Below are 23418 nucleotides of genomic sequence, written 5' to 3'. Positions count from 1 at the left end.
TATCTTTTAAAGTACTATCATAATTTCCCTTGCAATTGGGAACACACCAACGCCGTGGCATTATTAATGAATATTTGAAATTTGTAAAAAAAATACATGTAAAACAAAATGTCTATAAATGCTACAGATTGTATTAAATAAATCTGTTGCACGCACAAATAAGCATCTGTAGTGTTAATATAAATAAATAAAACACGTGGATTATAGCTCCGATTCTGATATTTAGAGGACTTCAGTACTACATTAATATAAACATTTGAAAGATAGACTGGAAACTGAAAGGCCGGTAGAGGGAGACTGTATAGCCGGGAGGCTGGTGGGTAGTGAGAGGCTGGGAGGCTGATACGGTAGGTTGGGTTAGGTATATCGAAGTCGGACTCTCGCGGTGTTGCCATTTTGCCTTCAATACGGCTAGTACTAGAGTCGGATGTGACCCACGTAATCTGTAACCAATTTCACTTACAACGTATACCGTGCCTCGCCACGCCGGTATCGAAACGCCACGCGAGTATTCATTTCTCATTAAATAACAGAGCGTAAAAGTGGGCGGGGTCAACGAAACCTATATAGTGATCTCCGCTCGGACGTGTAGAACATATGTGCCAAATTTGAAACAAATTTGTATTACGAACAAACAAACAGAAAATGAATTTTATATAATATATAGAAGATTAGGCCGACTGACGGACGCGTCAGAGTGCCGGTTGCCTTTTAATAGACATTTCGGGCCAGTATTTTACAGAATATAAAAATGGTTATAACTACAAAACTAAGCATTATCGGGCATATGCGTATACCAACTTTTCTTGTTATCTTGATGAGTAAAACCGACCCTGCAATATTGTCCCACATATTTATAAACACCCTGTATAATTGATAGCAAAACTATAAATTCCTTACTGTTTTACTTATTGTTACTTTCACAATATAACTTAGTTATTATCTGCTATAAACATTATGTATTCAAATCACCTGACATGCATCGTTGCCCTGTTCACCACCAGCGCAGAAACTACTTGCAGGTAAGATGAAGATTTTTTCAGTCACAGCATTCACTTTCCTTATACATTCAGCATCACTGACAATTGGTATTTCAGCTTCACGTACTCGAAGAGGGATGGGGCCAGCTATATATACAGACACGAAGTATCAGTAATATGTTAAAATTTTATACAAATCAACGTTATAAAAATGTTGTGAATTTTTAACTTAATACTTTCAATGAAGTCAATGAAATGTCGTCACTCCCAGATAATTCTGGTCGCCGCCTGGTTTTGACATGGTTTCAAGTCGATATTTTCTGAACAGCGGTGAAAGTATTGTCAGAGAGTATTACCCAAATAATTAAATTAAGGCCTTGTTCAGACACTTTGGTTTTAGAAACACGATTTTGACTGCGCGGTTTCCAGTTCTGTAGGATCAAATAAAACTATTCACACTCTGCTGCGCAGCTGCCGCTCGCTTTTATTGAAGAACTCGAAATCGGACGGTTCTGTGATTTTTTCTTAAGGGGAGGTGCTGTCACTTTAGACGCATGAAATTCATAGGTTTGCTTACATATTTTTTTTCTTTTAAATAATGAACTCAATAGAAAATCTGATTACCTAATGCCATTTATTATACATCTCTTGAAGATTAAAAAAGATTTTAGTAATTTTTTCAACAAAATGGCGGTGGTGCATCCTTTACGATTGACTGGCCAATTGGCGTTGCACCGATGCGCCTTTTTAAAAAATGTATAACAAATGCCATTAATCAAATCTTTTATTGAATTCATTATTTAAAAAAAAAAAATTGCTACACAAAACCTATGATTTTTATGTGCCCAAGGTAATACAAAATCCCTCATGAGATTTCCTGACTTTGAAATATCATTATGTATTGTTTCAAGTAAGTAGTCGAAAGATGCCATAGACAATCTGAAATAATTAAAAACCACTCCAACAGAATCCAACGTGTGATGGGACGGCACGTTTATTGGCCAAAGTGGGCGTCGTTACAACAAACACGAGCAGTCCACAGAAATAGAGCACGAACAAACACGACTCACAAAACACGCAATTAACACGAAACAGAAATACCTATGTACAAAACTATGTACAAGGCGCTGGGAGCGATGGCTCGAAGAGCCGTTTTAGAGAAGTTCAGAAAACCGTAGGTCGCTGGGCGACAAAGATTCGGCTAATCGTACGTGCAAGAGCGTGTTACTATTATCGAGGTGTTCTTGGTACTAACGGCTGGATTCCCAGAAGAGCGCAACGCTTGAACTACATGCAAAAACGTGGGAACCGCGTAACCGTCCTAACGAACGGTGTATCATCATGTTTACACGCTCTCGCACACACATTTAAACGAGCGCGACGCTGTATGCTGATTTTCGGCCGCAACACAAAGAACACCTACATACATATTTTCATGAAAATTGAAAAATTCAAAAAATTTCGGTCTGGGTTAGGTTCCACCCGCCATTATGAATTTTGAAAATCTGGCTTCAGATACGTGATCAGTGGCCTCAAAAACCCCGAGTAATTATTGCATAATCATTTCGGGTAACTTACAGTTCCTTGGAATAAGAATTTGGGTGCATAGCCGCCATATTGAATCCGCCATTTTGAATGCGTCAATTCTCACTTCATATTCGTAATCAGCTACTTGTGTCGATTCATAATCACTTCATTTTCAAGCCATTCGAACCATTTTCGGATTTTTATTAATAGTATTACTGAACTCCCTCCCAAATTTGCAAATTGTAGCCGCCATATTGACTCCGCCATATTGAATTTTTCAAAATGCCAACTTTCTTTTGAAAGTACATGTGCAGACGAAAAATTGAAGCTCTCACAAGTTTGTCTACGCTTCGCCAAAGTTTGGACTCGAAGGTAATTCGGTTGACGTGAAATGACCCTTATATATATATATATATATGTAGTATTTATTTGTTTTTTATTGTTTTGTTAATATCAATATTGCATTTTACTATTTTATTATAATATATTTAAATATAATTTTTTATTTATTTTTGTTACATTTTTTCACCCTAAAATTTCAGTTAACTTAGAACAATTTTCAATATGAAAATGTGAATCATTACCACATTGTATGTATTCTTTTATTTTGGTCCCAAATCCCTATTTAAGTGTCGCACTGTGCACACCCTCAAATAGTTTTCAAGCTCGCGTCTGCAAAAGTATAATGCCTTAGAACCCCTTCTGTTACCTCGACCAACTGAATAACAGCTAGAAACAGAGACATGACGCAAGGACTTCTAAAGATGGCATTCTATGGATACTTTTATTGAGTTCCTCACTCAATTGGGAGCTATATAAACCACGTATAACTTCGGATCTTGCTGGTTCAGAACTGTACCGTTATGCGTAAAGTCGCGTCAGATTTGTTAAGCTGGTTGCATCCAGTGAGATCGGGCTCAAATTACTATTTGTATTTACAATATACTATAGTATACTGCCGTTCCTGGAGGAGAAGAGGATCCTGCTCTGTCTTCTCTGGCGTAACCGTCATCCCTAAGGCCGGTTGCGCGTAATGGAGTACTATGCAGGAGAGGTGGATTAACGTTTCAAAAATCAAGAAGAAAAGGAAAACGTTCGTTTTGTCTTCGAACCATCAGCCAGACTCATCAGTAGAGCTAAAACCAGCGGACCCTGCTGTAGATGCATGTGGACTCAGGAGAATAGACTTGAAAGTTGTATATACAGGGAGCCTCAAAATTCAGGGACTTCCTAGAGCAGTGGTGAGCAAACTTTTGTCCGAAGTGGGCCACAAGTGGAAACCTACTACACTACGCGGGCCGCAATATTAAATACATAAATATAACTAATCCAAGAATTTTAATTTATGGGCTGAATTTGTTATTCCTGACACTGATCTACAATAAAACGTTTTTTTTTAATATGATGTACTGTTTATTAGTAATATATACACAGTAATATATACCTACATATTATAATATAAACAGGTATATGCATGTATATTTTTCTAATTAAATGAACTTAAATAACCATTGATATTTACTTAATTAGATACTTGATTCTGTTTCTCATTAACGAGCTTGACAATATACGGTGCAATATTCGAAACTGCTACTCTAAGGCAATTATTTAATCGTTCGTCAGCGAGTCGATTACGACGATCACTTTTTAAAATTTTCATTTTCGGGAATAGTTGCTCACACGCATACGTACTGCCAAATGAGCTCATTATTTGCCTGGAGTGGGTAGCTAGCAATGGAAATTTATTAGCCGGAAAGTAAAGCTTATAAAACTCAATAACACTAGCATTCTGAAATTTATTCCTAATTCTGTGTCGTTTTGTAAATCGACTATCTCCATTTCAAATTCTTCAGGAAATCTTTTAGCTTTAGCATTTATATTAAAGGGTAGTAAAAAAAATGTCAAAACTTGTTTAATTTTCGCGGAAGTTTTTGAATCGCAACCTGAAATCTTTTTGTAATATCTGTATCTCCTCCGCATATTTCTTCGTTTGAGATGGATTTTCTTTTTTTCAGAATTGGAAAATGAACCATATTATTTGATTTTAGTTGCCGAATCCAAATATTTAGTTTATTTTAAATCAAACGAATTTTAATATTTTTTCATCCCTCTTTAATATAAATGCCAAAGCTAAAAGAATTCCCGAAGAATTTAAAATGGAAATAATCGATTTACAAAACGGCACAAAATTAAGGAATAAATTTCAGAATGCTAGTCTTATTGAGTTTTATAAACGTTACTTTCCGGCTAATAAATTTCCATTGCTCGCTACCCACTCCAGGCAAAAATATTTGGCAGTACGTATGCGTGTGAGCAACTATTCTCGAGAATGAAAATTTTAAGAAATGATCGTCGTAATCGACTCGATGACGAACGATTAAACAATTGTATTAGAAACCACTAAAAAGGGCATTAAATAAAAGTACCAAATGAACAGTTTTAAATTTTTGTATCACAATTAAGTTAAAAAAAAATTGAAAAATAAACAAATAAATAAATGTAAAAAATATTCAATTATACATCATTAGAAGATTAATTTTATTTTATTTTTTGGCGCAAATTTCATTTCGATATCTTAAAAAAAAGACCCAAAAGGCGCCAACTTTTTGATCGGACCCACTGTGCAACGGTGCAAAAAAATTTTATTTTTCACACCTATGATTTTCGACTTAACAATCTGAAAAAATTTTCATGCACAAGTATAGGAAATATTCGACAAAAACCTCATTTCCAATTTTTGCACTTTACTACTACCCCCCCCCCCCCCCTTTAATCGGGATACAGAATTGAAACTTGCCACAACTGCTTGCAGCAATGGCTCGTAACGATACATACCAATCCGAAAACTGCACAGAGAGACTCCTGTTTCATACGTCGAACCTAAGGTTACTGTTTAAGACGTCTAGTCCAGTACTACAGTGTACCAGATATGTTAACATACGACGAATCTTGTGTTAAACCATGTTGTAACAAACTTACGTACATTGAAATATATTACTACATCGGTATTTAAGTACAATCAGTGTTTGTTGCTTGTCGAGTTTCCAACAAGGGTTAAAAAAATCCAACGCGTGATTTTATCCCTTAAAATTGGGTGCACTCAATATTTTCGTGATGTTTTCTATTTTGATTTCTTCATCGGCGATGAACAGTCCAGAGGCACACTGCTTTTCTATGGTGCAACTGAACGACCATTTTCTTTGTTCCCATATGCAGGGTGTTACATGACACGGGCGTGCAGATGCTTTTTACGCATATTCTCAACAATTAATAACTCGGAAATGAAGCTTCAAACGTAATTTTGTTATTCTGGATTTTTGTCTTTTTTTTTAGCACATATTGTTGCGAGCACCCTTTGGTTGGAATCCAGGGCCTGCTGGTGCTCGTGACAGGAACAAGAGGACAGCGAGAAGAAGGCGATCGGATCGATCGCCTGTCAAGCAGTCATTTGATAGCCAGACGCCATTACGTGCAGACGCATCGACATTTACATATTTCTCGTGCCTTTGTGATTGTATACGGTTATATCTGTTACCCTGTTCTTGTTAATGTTCTGTTGCTTCTGTTGCATTTTCTCATTAAACTTCTGCTATGCCGAGCCGAAATCATAACAATATACAATATATTATTAACACTCTGTATATTATTACGACAACCACGAAGCAGCAGTTTATGTGTTTACCGCGCAATCCAAACCGTCGTATCTGAATACGGCCAAACGTGACCGGTAGGCATGCGCCAGAGTGTGAACGGTTTCATTTGATCCTACAGAACTGGAGGCCACACGGCCAAAACTGCTGAATAGAGCTTAAAAGCAAAGCGATCTCCAAGATCGCATTGTGTTACTGTCCCGACAATCCTTTGTAAATGGTGAACGATTTATTAGAAGATAATGTACACTCCATTCCATATAAAAGCGGACCCACGCCCCTACGGATTTACGACCGATCTGCGAAGCTCCCACGGATCTGACACACGCGATTGGTCGTAACACTTTTGCGATTGGTCGTAGCACTTTCCCCGCCGGTTTACTACGAATCAACAGTATATCTCTACGCGGAACGAGTTCGCTCTAAAGTGGAATGCAGTGTACACATTGTGCACCCGGCTCAAAAATATCTTTCCAACTACCACACATGTACGGTGCAGAGTGGAATAACTTCACACAGTTGGCATCTGCTCTGCTACCATTCTTTCTAAAATGTTTCGTGAATATGATTTAAGTGAGAACCTATGGCGTGGTTTTGTCTCCCACCATATTCGCGGAATATTGTATCAGCAGATACCAACCGTGTGAACATGGTCCAGTGTTCATTAGGGTGGATCGAAAAAAAATTGTAGTCGGAAAGATTTTCATTATTTTCTTCTATATCTCTTGTATCGACAGGTTCACCTCGCTCTGTTACACTTGTCATAGGTGCCATTATTAGCATACGAGTAGGTACTATCATTCATCCAGTATATCATTCAGAGTGTCATGTTTAGCAATCCACGCAGAGTTGTCTTCCGGATACTCCCGAAAATTTGACGTATTTCCAGCTTCCTACTTACGAGGACATCATAAGACGTTGTTTAGATCTGTGACGATCGTTTGAACAAGAAAATGGCGGAAATAGGGAGCTGCCTTTCTCTATCATTGCAGCTTCGGTTGCGAAGAAATTGGAGAAAATATATATGCAAAAGCTTCTATAGCTATAGTTTCGCATATACGAGTTTTACAAATTACCATTGAAGATATAAGTCCAACATCTTGAAGTATAGAAAAGGCAGTATATGCTGTTGCCCTATCGCTGACACCATATCGCTGTGAGACAAGCGCAGTTTCTGCCAAATTAATTCGCATTTGAGCTGAAGACTTTTCTCTCTTCCTTTGTGGTTCGTAGAGCTTAAATTCCTCGTCTACACTTACATCCCTTGAATCGCACTTATTACACTGAGATGAAATATGAGTTGAGCAAGAGGGTTCGGCATCGAGAGCATTAGCATGATCAAGCCTATATATTTGTTTCAAACAAATCTACTCCAGCAATGCAACCAATTCTAGGACCCCTTCGGTCAAGAAGCTCTGTTCAATAAGGGGTACCTTCTTCTCTTTTGTACAACTACAAGTCGAAAAATCAGGGCACTTGCACGCGGCGATGTTGAACAAATTACACGCGGCCGTTTTAAACGCATCTTACTTTGACTGCAATGCCGGGCACCTATAGATATATCTGTAGTCACTCTTTATTTTTATATATTGGCAGTGATGTTTTAATTTTTTGTAAGATTCGTATATGTGAAACTATGGCTATAGAAGCTGTTATATATACTTCCTCCAATTTCTTCGCAACCAAATCTGCAATGGTAGAAAAAGGTGGCTCCCTCTTTCTACCACTTTGTTCTTCAACCGATCGTCTCAGATCTAAACAGCATCTTATGACATCCTCATAAGTAGGAAGTTGGAAACCCGTAAAATATTCGGGAGTACCAAAGATAGGACAAAGGACCGACTGGTGGGAAGAAAATTTAGAATGTGATATTGTGATATAGGAAGACAATTCTGTATGGAGTGCTATACAAGACACTCTGAATTATATAGTACTCGTATTCCAATAATGGCACCTATAACAAGTATAACAGAACGAGGCAAAGTTGTGATTACAAGAGATACAGAAGAAAATAATGGAAATCTTTGCGACTACAACAAGCTAGTGTTAAAACAGAATTTTTGTATTTTTGTAAAAATATCGAAATTTCAAGCTCAAGCACAGAACAGAAGATATGATTTGATTCAATTGTGATTTCACACACGTAATACTGATAGTGGTGGGCAACTTTTCTGCACTATTAGAACTTGATATAAAAAAAAAATCGATCCACCCTATTGTGTACTCACTAGCGAACAGTTCACGAACACTGTTCGCAAACAATCCATACAAGCAGTTCGCAATATTTTTATAACCACTATTTGATCTTTTTGCGAATATTGCTCACGCGAACAAATTCACGAACATGTAAATATTTTGTTACACCAGTCTATCAGTTTCTTCAGGAATCAGTCCATTATTTGGTCTCATTTTAATCCGAAGAATCTTACTAATCAGAAGAATTTCACTGTAGTCGTGAATGTGTGAAGAGTTTGCGAAAAGATTGTGTAGTGGTAATAAATTGTCTGCGAACAGTGTTTATGAAATGTTCGTTGGCGAGTACACCACTTTTAACTTTATATTACGAACAGTTCAGCAACAGTATGCGAACAGGTACGCGAACAGACGATTTCTAGGAAATTCTATTCCCATACTGTTCATGGACAGTTTGTGAACGCTGATGAAGACGCACCTTAAGATCTTGATGCCCAAAAGTCATTCGAGGTCATTTATTGCCCTTCAAATCTTACCTACGTTGAACGTGCAGAAATTGTTCCTTATCTCCGGTATTGGAAATGAGAGTAGGAAGAGGAAGCAGGAGAACCGTCCCACCAAGATCTCCGGATTTGACACCTGTAGACTTTTTCTTCTGAGGGTATCAGAAAAGATCAAGTTTACCGGGAAGAATCCACTACCCCTGATAATATGAAAAATCGTATAACGGATGCCTGCCAACAGTGACAACAACTTCTGCAATATTGGAGAGAGTGCAACTATCTTTTAAGGTTAGAGTAAATCAATGCATTGACATCCGAGGTCATCATTTTGAATACCGAAGACAGGGAACAACTTCTGGACGTTCAACGAAGATAAGTTTTGAACGGCAATAAATGACCATGAATGACCTTGGGATACCAACATATTATAGGTTCAAAACATATAGTTCCATTTGAAGAAAAAAAACAATGATCACTTTAAAATCTCGGAGGTACGTCCACCCTGATAAGATTTGTGACAAGATGTCTGCCTCGAGACAAAATAAGTTTTACTTGAAATATTTTTTTCAATAATGAATACTTTAGGAGATAATTGCATACGAAACTTCAAATAGGACACCCTGTATGTATAAACCATATCACTGAGAAGACTATGAGACTTTTCCATATTATTTGTAAATATCAATAATGTAACATCCAAGCAGTATTGTCAGCCGCCTATAACAGTCGAGCGAATAGGCGCGTAGGTTATCTGAAACGGAGTACACCATACTCTTTAACAGCTTGTGGTGAAGTCTATTTAGAAATAACCACCATAGATAAGACCGTATTTTGTAGATAAAGCTTACAAAAATCTGCTCGTATTTTTTTCGGATTGTTAAAAATGCGATATTTAAGTGATATTTAAAACACAAGAATTTGTTGACAAAAATGATTTTTCGGACGAAAAGTAATTTTTTCAAGACGGTCGATCTTTTCTGGTTAAAATAAAAGAAAGGATGAAGTTCGTACAATGAAAAATGCCAATGATGAAAGTTGATTTATAGACTGTATTTACGGGGAAGTAACCAAAACATTCTGACGAATCTTAAACAAATTCGAAAACAACAAAATTGATGATTTAAAGGGTTCCTAATTTCAAGTGGACTAGATAATATTTTACTTTCATCAAAATCTTCAACATTCGCTGTAAAAGCTAGTCAATTTGATGTGGAATAACCCTAATATTAAAGCACAAAAGATTTGATATTATATAAATGTTTACCTTCTCCCATATATCCGTAACCAGTGACGGTGCATCGTTTACCAGCTGTATGACTGACTCCTCGTGCAGGTAAACATACGAGGCAAACACCATCCTTGAGCTCTGCTTGTCCATGAAGCTTTAATAATGCGATATCGTTATCCAGAGTCTGGCTATTATGATTATGATGAATATAAGTTGTTGCTACTCGCAATGTCTGAGCACCGGGACTTCCATATTTTCTAGTCAAATCGTGATCGCCTACTCTTACATAGATTGCATCTCCAGATCTCACAATGCTGTAAAGAAGAATACAAAAATTCATGTATGAGAATCATCTGTATTAGACGTCTTTAATAAGTCATTCGCGCCCTTTCAAACCGCTGTGCATAAAATTACTCCCACCGATTACCCGAGAACTGCTGCATCGACGAAATTTTGTATCTAGGTATTACCTCCCATATTTACTTATAATTGTACAGTTTGTATACGAAGCACTAGTCCCGTTTAAATAAATAATAATAATCATTGTGACGTTCCACTATTTTTCGCGTGGTCCTAATTAGAGTCTTCCCCATAAATCACTTCACAACTCGGCCACTATCCCTAAAACTCAACTCTTACCCTTTTCCCCCAACCACTGGGCCATCCAGAATATGTACCTTAGCGGTCCCCATGTAGCGATGGTCAAGTGCGAAATCCCCTTTCCCTCTTCGCCCTATGAGGCATGATCTCCTCCCTCGCATCTAAATCTAAATAAGCCCCTCGTCCCAAAAACCTTCCTAAATCAAGAGCACGACTCACTCCCTAAAATTCTTCTTTAATCGAAACCACGTCTCACCCCCTCTCTACCACCCACTAAATCAAAGCCACTCTCACCCCTTTCCAACCAAAACACCCAAAATCTATCCAATGGGTTGAGTACCCCCTTTTCGGAGCCCCAAATCAGAACCCCTGATATTCTATTGCGACGCATATTTCGCGCATGAGTCATCAATAAATTTAAATTATATAACGCATATTTTGCACATAACTCATGGTGCATACCGCGCATACCCCCCATAACTGACATTCCGGAGCACCATATAAATACAAGGGACTCAGCACCCGGAGCTCAATTGACTTTTGGTACAAACCGCAGTGTGTCTATTCAGTGATTATACCGTGGAATCAAATCAGTGTTACACCGTCCAAAAAAATTATTAATATACAGCATCTGCTGTAAGCGATTATAATTACTTATCGTACCAGTGCATATCATCTCCATTTATATTATTTTCGATTGCTAACGCTTTTCATATTTTACACTATTGCTTATTGCTTTTATATTCTGTGTATTGCTTATACTTATTGCATTTTATATTATTGCCTATTGCTAATGCTTGTTGCATTTTATATTCATTGTGTATTGCTAATGCTTATTTGATTTTATGTTATTATCTATTGCTAATGCCTAGTGCGTCCTGTATTATTATTATTATTATTAATGCTCATTGTTTATGTATACGTTTCTGTGCTAATGCTTAACGTCCTACGCATTACTATATTAACTTTACCGCTATCGCATTAATAGTGCATGGCATATTCTTGTGCATTCTACTAAATAAACTCTCTTGTCTTAAATAACGGTTTGAATTATTGCTTTAATACTTCGGTTACGGGAAGCCCAAATCAGAATAAGCCACTGCAACAGCTGATCCCGCTTCGCGAACGCCGGGATTTCTTATCTAGAGACGCGGTAGCGACGCTAAGTACATGAAAGACACCCTGTATATATGTCGACTGTCGCTACCGCTATCATTTACTCGTTGCACGGCTATTCCAACCTAACCTGAAACTTATTTCATTAATATCTCATCACGCTTGCAATATTTTCTAAATTTAAAGGCATTTTTCTCATGTAAACCACATATAAGCTTTTGAATAAGACCAAATTCAATAAAGTCGGTCCACGCTTGACAGATATATCGTAATATCGTCTCGTGGATCAGTCGGAAACGGTGATTTTTCTTTTGATTCTGATTCTTCAAGCCAAATTTTCGTCAACATAATACGTATACGCGTTACACGCACATCTTCAGCCAAAAGAAAGACTAACACATGTCCCTTTCGTCGATTCGTCGACGAAAGGGACCATTCGTTAGGGATCGTCGTCAGTCATTGTATATACCAAGTGTCAATCCATCATAACCTGTCAAATGTCAAATAAGGTAAGTTGTCCAAATTTAAAATGTCACGAGTTTTTACACTACATAGGAGACTGAACTATTGTCTCAATTAACAACCCTGATAGCCAGATCTGGGCAGCAGAATCTGACATCAGAACCGTAGTCGTCTGTGTCCGCAGATGGCTGCGTTCTGAGGTGCAGAGCCTGATGTCAGTGCCTGATGTCAGATCGGCAGCAGATTCTGCCGTCTGCTACGGTTCTGACGTCAGACTCTGCGCTCTCATGCCAGAGCCAGTACCAATCTGATGTCAGACTGGAGACAGATGGTTATCAGAGATACTAAATTAATTTTATTCCAACACCAATAAATTGTGCGTAAAAAATATTGGATCTCTTCGTTCATTTTCGCTGAATTATTACCATTAGCATTTAAATTTCCTGCAACAAGACTTTCTGTCATACGCTCTTACCTCCTTCGGACACATTATGTTGTCTCTACACTCACTATAGCAAAAGGCCACTCTATTTCTATATAAGATCTACGTTATGTTGTATCCCCATAAAAAACTTCAAAAAAGTAAAAAAAAATACGCCAAGTACATGAAAAAGTCGTGGACAGAAAAGAGTATCACAAAAAATAGAAGATAATAATAAATATAATATAAAAAATGTTGTGAAAACAAAATGAGCTGCAAGTACATATTAATCATATATTCCATTACTCATAATTGCGCTCCGAATTGGTATTGCTAAACTGATTAAATATGTATAAATTGCATTAATCTTTTTCTCTCTTTCTTGTGGGTGCGTTCGTGAATGTGCGTATGTGTGCATATGCTACGTATGATATTAGAATTAAATATATGTAGAATAAATCTGACTGCGTTTGTAGTATGTGTATGTATATATATATATATATATATATATATATATATATATATATTAGATTGTATTTTACAGTTAATGTATTTTAGATTGTAAGAGAGTTATTGTAAATTATTAATATTAAGACAATTATCATTTTTTCGGTTTCGCAGCGCCAAGTAATTTGAATAAAATATTTATTCGTATTAAAATATTCATTTGTATAAAAATATTTCTGCTTAATATTATATAATACCTCTTTCTCTTTGTATAAATAGCCATTGTGATAATTAAATCATTAAATTTGTAAAGAAATTAATTTTCGACAATGTTTTTAAATGGGATTCTTTTTGATGGGATTAAAATGTCCGCGTTATGAGTAATGGTATGTATGATTAATATGTACTTGCAGCTCGTTTTGATTTCACATCTTTTTATTTTGTAATTATTATTACCTTCTATTTTTTGTGATGCTCTTTTTCGTCCTCGACTTTGTCATGTACTTGGCGTAATTTTTTTACTTTTTTGAAGTTTTTTATGGGGATTGTGTTTGCAAGGCTTACTTTCGCATAGGTCTTGCACGACTATGTGGCTACACACATTTCACAGAAATATTACGTGTAGTTTCTTACTTCAATGCAGCGGTAAATCCAATTACCAAGCCTTTAAATACTAACCGCTTGTGCTCTAACGGGTGTCACCCTGGTGCGCGATTATTGCTTAACCTTCCCTGGTTGCCTTGTGCTACGAAGCTCACCTTTGTGCCTAAATTCCCCATCTCCCCTTGTGCTATGCAGCTTGCCTTCGTGCCTAACCTCCCACTCACCGCGAGGCTACGAAACACGCTTTCGTGCCTAACGTTCCTGTACAACCCCACATTGTCATTGTGTCCCAAACACCGCCACCCGGGACGTGACATCATCATCCATTTTTCCTATAATCTAGAAATTTGTTGTACACCTTGTAGTGGCTTCGCAGAACGGCCCGACTACAGGGTGATTCCCCAGCGACGCCCGTCAAAGTGACGCCGCCTCGTACCCCGTGGCGAGGACAATCCCCCGCAGTGCCTCACTGAAGTTTATGGCTTTCGACCCCGAAGGGATTGGAGTGTTTATTAAGAAGTGAGAAATCTTCGACTTCCGTATTTCTCATCAAATCCTTGCGGAAACGACGCCAATCGATTCCTTATGTTTTTCCGATGAAAATCGTACCAAATTTCATGTAAATCGGATTATTTTTAACGAAGTCAGCTACAAATGATATGAATCGATTCTTCATCGAATTTCTTCCATTATGGTCCGAAGTACGTCGTTCTTGGTGTCAGTTCCATCGGCGAAACATAAGGAATCATTTGGCGTCATTTCCGCAAGGATTTGATGAGAAATACGGAAGTCGAAGATTACTCACTTCTTAATAAACACTCCAACCCCTTCGGGGTCGGAAGCCATACAATTTGGTGAGGCACTGCGAGGGATTGTCCTCGTCGCGAGGTACGAGGCCGCATCTCTTTGACGGGCGTCGCTGGAGAATCACCCTGTAGTTGCTTCCCACAGTATTAGGCATATAGAATTCGTAAGCGGTTAAACAATTAGAATCCTTCCAGTGACTTGCAATAATTCGTGTTTTTTGAAGTGTAGCGGTTTCGGCGAGTGTTTGCGAGAATCAAGGCTGCCAGCAAAATCCTACTCGTAGTGGAGAGAAGGACCCAACCTTGGCGTTGATTGGCTTGGAGCCAACACCTATTTTGGTATCAATTGGTTTGACGTCAGATCGCCATCACGCGCGTGCGTGGCCTGTCCCCCCCCCCCCCCAACTGCGAGTAGGAATTTCCTGGCAGCCCTGGCGAAAATTTCCTTGGTGCGGGCGTTCGGAGTCCCGTCTTACCAGTGCGTTTGCGTGGATCGACGCTTCCCGAAATCGATCGTACGGGAAATATCGAGCAATCAATATCGCTCCACCGCAGTGGCAGACATAGATCAAAACACGTCCAAAATCCGTCGAGTGCATTCACGTTCGCTGTACATTAACCTTTGCGTCTAATTTAAATTAATTTAGTTTAGGTTAAATGAGGCATTGAGAGCAACAACGGACTAACCCACATTGAAAAAAAATGTTTTCCCTATTTTATATGATTAATAGAGCCTATTGGAGTATATTTTTGCTACTAACTCAATTTCGAAAAAAGTGGGTTAGTCCGTTGTTGCTCTCAATGCCTCAAATTATTGTTGCGGCAAAAAGCGGTTCAGAATCTCCGGCGCTGGAGCGACTCGGTGACACATTTGACCATCTTAACCGGGTATACCCTTTCATTACAATCGGTATGTATCCGTTAGGTGACGTTCCTTGTATGTCGACAAGACTGATGAGATCGCGTGGATGCGTCTCACTCGGACACCGTTTAGCCACTTTCCCCTTTTTTCAAGATTTGGTGGTTTTATCTATCGAAAAGGGTGTGGTCGGGATGGAAGTAGACATGCATTTGTATGTTCCGTCAGATTAGTAACAGCGACGCAGCAGCGTATCCATGTCCTGCTGATTCTGCGGAAAACTTTTCGCTTCAGTTATAGCACGTATCTGTGGTAACTTATACTTTTGATGCTTGAAAGTTCCATATGCATCTCTATTATTTAAGGCCGGAGTTGATTATCGGAGCACAACAAATTTAGAATCATTGGTTTAAGGGGGTAGGTCACCTTCGATAGCCCTAAAACAGGCCTTTTCTTCAAACACAAATTGTAAAGTGGTAAATAACAATACAGACAACGTTTTTTCTAGTTTTCATCGTTGTTCTATGAGCTTTAAGAAAAAAAAGTCCAAATATCTCTATGTACAGAAAAGTTGTGAGTAAAAACGTAAAGATGAGTACGCAGTACACCGTTTGATGGTGTACATAAAATCTCGAAAACCGCTCCAACGATTTGGATGAAAAAATGAGATATGACGAAAACCATTCCCTAAGATGTGTCGGGAGCAGATTTTCGAAAAAAAATAATACAATTTTTATGTTGAAAAATACGGTTTTATCGATTTCTTGTATGAAAAATATTTTTTACCTTTTTTTTAAGAATTTATCTCGAAATTCTGTTTCTGACACATCTTAGGGAATGGTTTTCTGCATGTCTCATTAAATTTGCATCCAAATCGTTGGTGCGGTTTTCGACATTTTATGTACACCGGCTTGATAAACGTAGTTCGTGGGAAATCGCGTTTAAAGTTTGGCATGCAGTTTATCGTACTTTACGCGGCAATAATTGCTCCTTACGGAGTTCAATCGATGCCAGGCCCATATATTACACCTTCTCTTGAATGATTAAGATCTTCTGTGGCCTTTCTTTTTCTTCTAATCTCGATTCTGCCTTCTTTTGTCGCAAGTGAGACACGGCGATCGGCGCCCGTTACGCGGATGTTGTTATATGTTTCGCACCATTTCAAGGGTCTTCGGGCCAATTAAAATATTTAATTGTTTTAAAATTTGCAATATGCTCGATGCTCCGTCGTTAAAAGTACACACGGCAAAATATGCCGCAATATTAACAATTTCACTTCCAAAAAAAGAGGTCTTTGGTGCGCTTTTCCAAATCTTGCAGTTTAAACTTTCGTTTCGATTTTGGAAAAAACCCTCCGAGGCATATCTCCAAAAGTTCTGTTGTAGACAACTCTTCATACGCAGGCTTTATTGCTGCCTGGACATCAGAGTGTAGAGGTGATTCATGAACAAACGTATTCAGATTACCTTCCGCTTTCGCCCTCTGCCACAAACACCAACTTTCACTACTTGGAGGACAGTAATTATGCTGGGGGTTCTTATCCGTTGAGCATTTGTGTTGATAAGTCGCCCAAATAGCGTTTCTCATGTCTTCAACCGAATTACAGTTTCTTCTTATCGCAAGTCCATAGTGCGTAGTCAACTTATCGATGAGATTTGCAGTCAATTTGTCCCTTCCTCCCAAACCTTTATTCGCTTTTTTTATGTTTCGGAGCCGATTACCTATTCTTTTTTGTATGTGGCCGATGCATTCTTTTTTTAAAATGGTAATATCTAGACCTTACGGTTGCGAGTCCACTACTCCTTTATATGTTTTGCAATCTCCGTCGCCAATGTAAGACACGTACTTCAATTGGTGCAACTGTACTGAACGTTGAAACATTTCAACTATGCCGTCGACCTCCATTTTCCCGGCACTACCTGCGTGATTACTTTCACACATGGCTTCATGCTGTTTTCGACGATTTTCCGTATCTTTGTCTCTGTTTTTATTTAGAAACTTGCAAATTTTACAGTAGATGCTTTTTAAGATTATATCGATGACTTTTCCAGTCTTCATTCCAATAAGGGTGGCAACGCCTTGGAGAAAAGAGAAACCTCGCTTTTTCCATGTCCCATCTCCCGATACCGCTATTTCGCCATTGAAATTATCAATACCTGCTCCTGTTATCAGTGACTCTTCCATTGCGGCGCGATTCATAGACCCTTTTTCAACCAACTCGGTGGCTCTTCGGATATATCCGACTATTGTATTATAAAATGTTCTTGCGACGCATTTTGGTAAATCCATTATTCCACAAAACATTTGTAGGCCTGCGTAACCAATTCCTAATGATCGCATTAGATAAATTATCCGCCGGTTGATTTCATAGGCGCGATCTTTTATCAAGGGCAGAAGTTGATTGTTGTTTCACCACAATTTTTACGTTTTAAAATTATGTTGAAACCGAGTCCGTGTTGATCTATTTTTCCGAAAGTGATGTTGCTTTTACAAGTTTTACAACAGAAAAACTGTGAAATTGTATCAAACACAAAAAAGAAATTCAAAATCCTGTATGAATGCTTCAATTCACATTCGTCACCAAACTTTTCATTACTGTCCAACTTTTTTCGCGATGTACTTGGGACGGCGATATTTTGACTTCTTTGTGGCAGCTTCAAAATTTTCAAATAATCTCGCCTTCTACGACGACGAGGACGCCCAAAAGTAGTCCGGGGCCCCTTTCTATCCAATGGCACTCGATGTGATAAAACACGAAAGTCAGAATTGGAATCAGATTCTGATTGCATATTTGCAACGACGAGAGTAGCTCAAAATGTATGGTGCTCGATCAAAAGTTTGCGGAATACTGTGCTGGGTAGCAAGGAGTACTGATTCACAAAAAATAGCAGCAATAAAAACGGCCGAAAATTGTGGGAAAAACCACTTACGCACAGTGGGATCGAGAGTTTTTACCTAGCACCTTCCTGTGTTCGCTTGTATTTGCACGCTCTCACATTTTTGGCTAGCATTTCGTCAGTTTTTGAAATTTTAAAGTCGGGTTGCGCTTAAAGTACGCGAAAAAGATATATCTATCGGAATATGTAAAAATCCAAAAAACGAATTTTCGAAAATTTTGAAGGTGACCCCCTTAAGGGGAATTAGCTCAAAAGTGAGTGAACAATTGGCAATGTTGATAAATGGTTCTCTTATACAGGGTGCTCGACAACATGTGTCAGAAACTTTAAAAGGAGATTCTACATGTCAAAATAAAACGAAATCGTGTTAAGGCATCGTTTCCGAGTTTTTAATTTTTTAATATACTCCTTTTGAAGCGTCTGATTCGAGAGGTGTAGATTACTGCCGATGCGCGTTAGCCAGGCCGGGCACAGCTGCTTACAGATCGCGCATTATAACTTTCCCTCCGAGCGGCCCACAGTGGTACATAATGACAGGTTTTGTTCAAATTATCCTACAGGTCGTAATTTTTTAGAAAATTTGACAATTTTTTTTAAATTCTTCACAATTAAATTCTCTATCGATCTGTTCGGCCGAAATTTTGAATTTCCTTGCTGATTCTTTTATATTTAGCGAATTATACAGCACTTTTCGAAGATCAGTATCTGTGGGCTTTTTTGGCCGCCTGTTCCGAATTTAAAGTCAGATTTTCGAAATTTAAGGTGGAACAAGCACGAACACGCAGAAGGCCGCGTAGATACAAACCCACATACACAGAAGACCCGACCGCATTAGCCCATCTTCATAGTTTGAATCACCGCGATCGGTTCTACTGTGTGCGTGGGTCTGTATCTACGCGTGCCTTGTGCGTGTGCGTGCAAGGGATTACTCCTCCGCGCTCAGCTGTTTCGGCATTAAACTGCGCCATTCGGAAGTTCGACTGCTAATATTCAACGACTTATATCTCGAGAACGAAGCATCGGATCCCAAAACGGTAAAGGATTTTTCGATGTGTTTTTGCATCGTGTAATGCACATTCAGCATGATCCCACAATTTTGGGAGACCCTGTAAATACTAATACGACTTGTGCACACCATGTGAAGATTCCCCCTCTACTACTCCCTACTACGTCACTGAGTTCACGGTGTGCACAAGTATTAGTATGTATATATAGCTCTATACTTGCGAGGATGCTTTCTCCACTACTCCCTACTACATCATGTGGTCTTTATTCCTGGCAACTGTGGTGATGACATACAACGTCACGTGTCAAGTGGGTCTTTCTAGGTGGTTGCGGCATGGCCCTCGCCATGCTTGACGTAGCTAAGGCTAGGGGCACATCAGCTTTTTTTCGGCATTCATCACGACGGACGCCAATTTTTACGGGCGTACATATACCCCGCATACTAGCGCAAGTCTACTAGGGTAAATGTACCTATTACTGAGAGTGTACCTATTACTGCGGTATGTTTCTCCACTAAGATTGAAATACGTAAAACTAAATTGTTCGTCCCCAAAAAATTCTACAATTCAATAAGAATGTAGTCTAATTGAAGAAACAAAAACATTTTCCAATCATTCTCCTATTTTTATAATCTAAGGATTTAAAAAAACGATCTTCACAAAAGGTACAAAACAGGCCATTTTTCTTCTGTCTCGACTACCACAGGACTGGTGTTCAAATGATTGTACATCCATCATATTACTTTAGATTGAATCGGGATTTTTTTTATTATTTAGATGCCTTCATTATTGTAAAAAAAATATAAAAAAACACTTTTCTTGCTTTCTTAATAAAAATATTAATCCCGCAGCATTAGGTACATTTAAATGGAAGAGGAGCCCATTTCTACGGCATAAAATTCAGCGAGTGTCCGAAATACTGCGGCGCGTGTCTGCGGTGGTCACCGGCCAAACTAAACCTAACCTAACTACGGACAAGGTACAACTAATTTTTCGTGGCAACAAAATTTGCAAATATAGTTAAAAGGACGATTAATATTCTAGAAAAAATGTTGTGTACTATTCTTACTTTGATTGCCCATAAAAAATTCTCAAAAATGGTAATAAAATTCGCGCGCTAGACCAAAATACCCATCCAGGGGCAGCGGAATCATTATGCAAGTTATGCGCCGCATAAGGGCGCCAGCCGAAGGGGGCGCTAAAAAACTACATCGCACGCTTAATAAAAACAAAACATATTAAACAGAAAATAGGTGTAAGAATTTGAGGGCGTCAAAAAATTTTCTTGCATAAGGGCGCCGGCTCTGCGTTCATCCGCAGTATTCGGTAAACAGTAATTGGTACACGGCTCTTTTTCGCCCGCAGTAATAGGTACAAAGTGTCAGTCATATGTTACGTTAGGTTTTTAAGCTTAACAAATTTTGTTCTAAGACGAAATCCATCATTCTTAAAAACAAAGCACCTAATGAATTGTTCTTTTATAAAAAATCAAGAGAAATAGTCCAACAAAGTGCGACTAAATCATGTCCCCGCAGTAATAGGTATATTTACCTTTTACTGCAATGTATTGTCGTGACGTCCACCGAAAAAAACGCTCCTGTGCCTCTTGTCTAATGCGCGCCAGCAGCAGTCTAATTTAAGTCCCTTGCGCCAGACGCTTTGTACTGGCTGACCACAACGTTTCTCTTGTTTCTTATTCACGCACCGGTTCATAAATCAGCTACATCTTTGGCATATGTACGAATTTGAAAATCTCCTCTTAGCAATATTGTATTAATACTATCAGAAAAATTAACAAATCCTTTTTTTTTATACAGCAAGAGCGAATACTCCCTTAAGTAAGTAGCTTATGTATATGTAATTATTCTACATACATATTAGTACTTCAATCACTTTCACAATGTTAATAACTTCAACACTATGGAACTCAGGTGGTCCAAATTTCTTTATAGGAAAAAGTGTCTCCAAAGTGTGAAGATCAAACTTATTGTGTTGTTTGCTTAAGGAGACTAGGCAGTCAGAAAATCGATTGTTTTGTTGCGTTTTTTGAAAGTACCTCCCTTCCCAACTAAAATGCCATTTGGTTTATGTTAAAATTCGCAAAATTAAGGATTTTACAGCCGAAAAGGTCGATCGTGCCATAAACCGTTTCTGCGCGCACGCAGGTAGACTGATTCCTCTTTCGAAACTTTAAACGCGCTTTTCTCGGATCATATTTCCTCTTCTTTTGCAGTGATTGCGAAAAAACGGAGGTACAAGTCGATTTGAAAAAAATTCAGCATATGTGAAACATGTCTAGTTACGACTTGAAACTACGCGTAAAAATGGCTCTTTTCCCTGGCGAAAAATAAAGTTTCTTTAAAATTTGCCGTTTTACAGCCGCCATTTTTATAATTTTGATTTTTTCTTTTTCAATAGATTCAGGGCAGAAGGGGGGTCAGGACAAAGTATTAATTTCAGAGCATATTTAACAATTTAATTTCTTACGGGCAGAATCACTGTAAAATTACAGCGGCTCCAGAAAAAAAAACACCTATATATCAGGGAATGTAGCGCTGTCATACATATGTATATATTATTCAAATAAATTTTTTTTTTAATGTTTATAGTATTAATAAACATTACCTAAAATTACTAGTCACAATTTGTATTCATCCTGTTGTAATTAATTTGCAAAAAATACTTTATTTCCGAGCGATCTGACTGCCTAGTCCCCTTACGGGGGTACATGGGTATTTTAGATAAAAAAAATGATATTTTTCGATTATTTATAATAGCCATAAGTCTTAGAAGTATTTAAAAAAAGTTTTCATTGAAAATTTCGAAAAATTTCGAAAGTTACAGCGTAAAAAGTAACGGGCGAATCAATGCAGGTAAACGCGCCGCGGCAAACTTTAAAGCCGTTTTTCTCAGAACTAGGGTATAGGGCCCATATACCAGACATTTAGTGATGGCATGAAAGTTATTCAAGAATTTCAACATAAGTTTGCATACATTCTGGGAATTATTTGCATTGAACTGGTTATTAAGCATTTCCGTAAGTTCAGGACTTTTTGATTTAAATAAATAATGAAATATTAAAGAGATATTAGTAAAAATATAAAACAAAATTTTGTCGTAATTACCGGACACGCTTAAAGCTTGAGAACTATTTACCGTGCCCGAGCTACCTGACACTGTCTAGATGCATGATCCACTTAACTAAAACATCTTCGTGAGATTCTGGTCCTGGTTTTTTGTCCTAATATTTGTTCTTAATTTTGACGTGTAACGTGCTCCTCGGCATGCCAAACTGTATGCTGGCTGCATTTACCGAAGATTGATGGGAGGTTATAACCTCTAATACTTTGTTACTTGAATCTTTACTGTATTCTTTTCTAATAGTTTTACTCATATTCAGATCTGCCAAATAAAATTTTTAATGTTAAAAATTCTCTTAAATGTTCACAAATATTGTTACTTTAATGAAAACATCCACATCGATTTGAAAATAGGTTAGATCCTTCGAACATTCACGAACATCCGGTAACTGTCGAGTCAACACGAATCTTGACGCAGTCCCCGGATTCGCTTTAATTTTTTAAAATATTATTAAACCACCTGCATATGCATTTTTTATTATTAATTGAACTTAGTACTATCGCTACATAGTCATTTTTGTACATTATATCAATTGAATTATTATTATATCGACTCTTAAATGAAAGTGATGCTTAGCCATTTCGATAATGGAAATGATCAAATGCCGATATTTGCTAGAATGAGAATTTCTATACATTTTTTACATGTTTAACCTACATTAATTATAAAAACCTTCATTTATTTAGAAAGCTATAATTTCAAATGCTATTATATGAATATTATATTTTAATCTATATAGCCTGAATTTTATAAATCATGAAATGAATATCGTGTCCGGTAATAGGGGGCTGTCTGGTATATGGGTCCTTTACCTTATGTTTCTCAAGACGGTGAACATCATACCTCCAGAACGGATCGATATTTTTTGTTGCAATTTTAACTGACCCTACAAAACACTTTTCTCGGCAATGGGGAACTCGCTTACTAAGATCGCATAACATTAACAACATTTATCACACAATTACTCCAGTAAAATCCTTC

The 23418-nt window shown here is 37.9% G+C and overlaps 2 protein-coding genes and 1 pseudogene across 2 annotated transcripts in view; 1 reads left to right on the top strand and 2 right to left on the bottom strand.

Annotated features, from left to right (window-relative positions):
- LOC143367031 (uncharacterized) overlaps nucleotides 1-23418 on the top strand; it is a 426392-nt gene that overhangs the window by 28108 nt on the left and 374866 nt on the right. The gene's annotated exons all lie outside the window — the stretch shown is intronic.
- Mas (trypsin-like serine protease domain-containing protein masquerade) overlaps nucleotides 1-23418 on the bottom strand; it is a 131634-nt gene that overhangs the window by 9385 nt on the left and 98831 nt on the right. Inside the window, exons 9-10 of the mRNA XM_076808527.1 lie at nucleotides 10118-10395; nucleotides 973-1127 (exon numbers count right to left, since the gene is read on the bottom strand). Of these exons, the coding sequence (XP_076664642.1) occupies nucleotides 973-1127; nucleotides 10118-10395 (433 nt within the window). The remainder of the gene's footprint in view (nucleotides 1-972; nucleotides 1128-10117; nucleotides 10396-23418) is intronic.
- Nucleotides 16538-17920, bottom strand: LOC143367206 (uncharacterized; annotated as a pseudogene).

Source organism: Andrena cerasifolii, chromosome 3 (assembly GCF_050908995.1).
Source record: "Andrena cerasifolii isolate SP2316 chromosome 3, iyAndCera1_principal, whole genome shotgun sequence".
NCBI lineage: Eukaryota > Metazoa > Arthropoda > Insecta > Hymenoptera > Andrenidae > Andrena > Andrena cerasifolii.
Note: the sequence above shows the minus strand (reverse complement) of the source record. Positions and strands in the feature narration are given on the sequence as shown.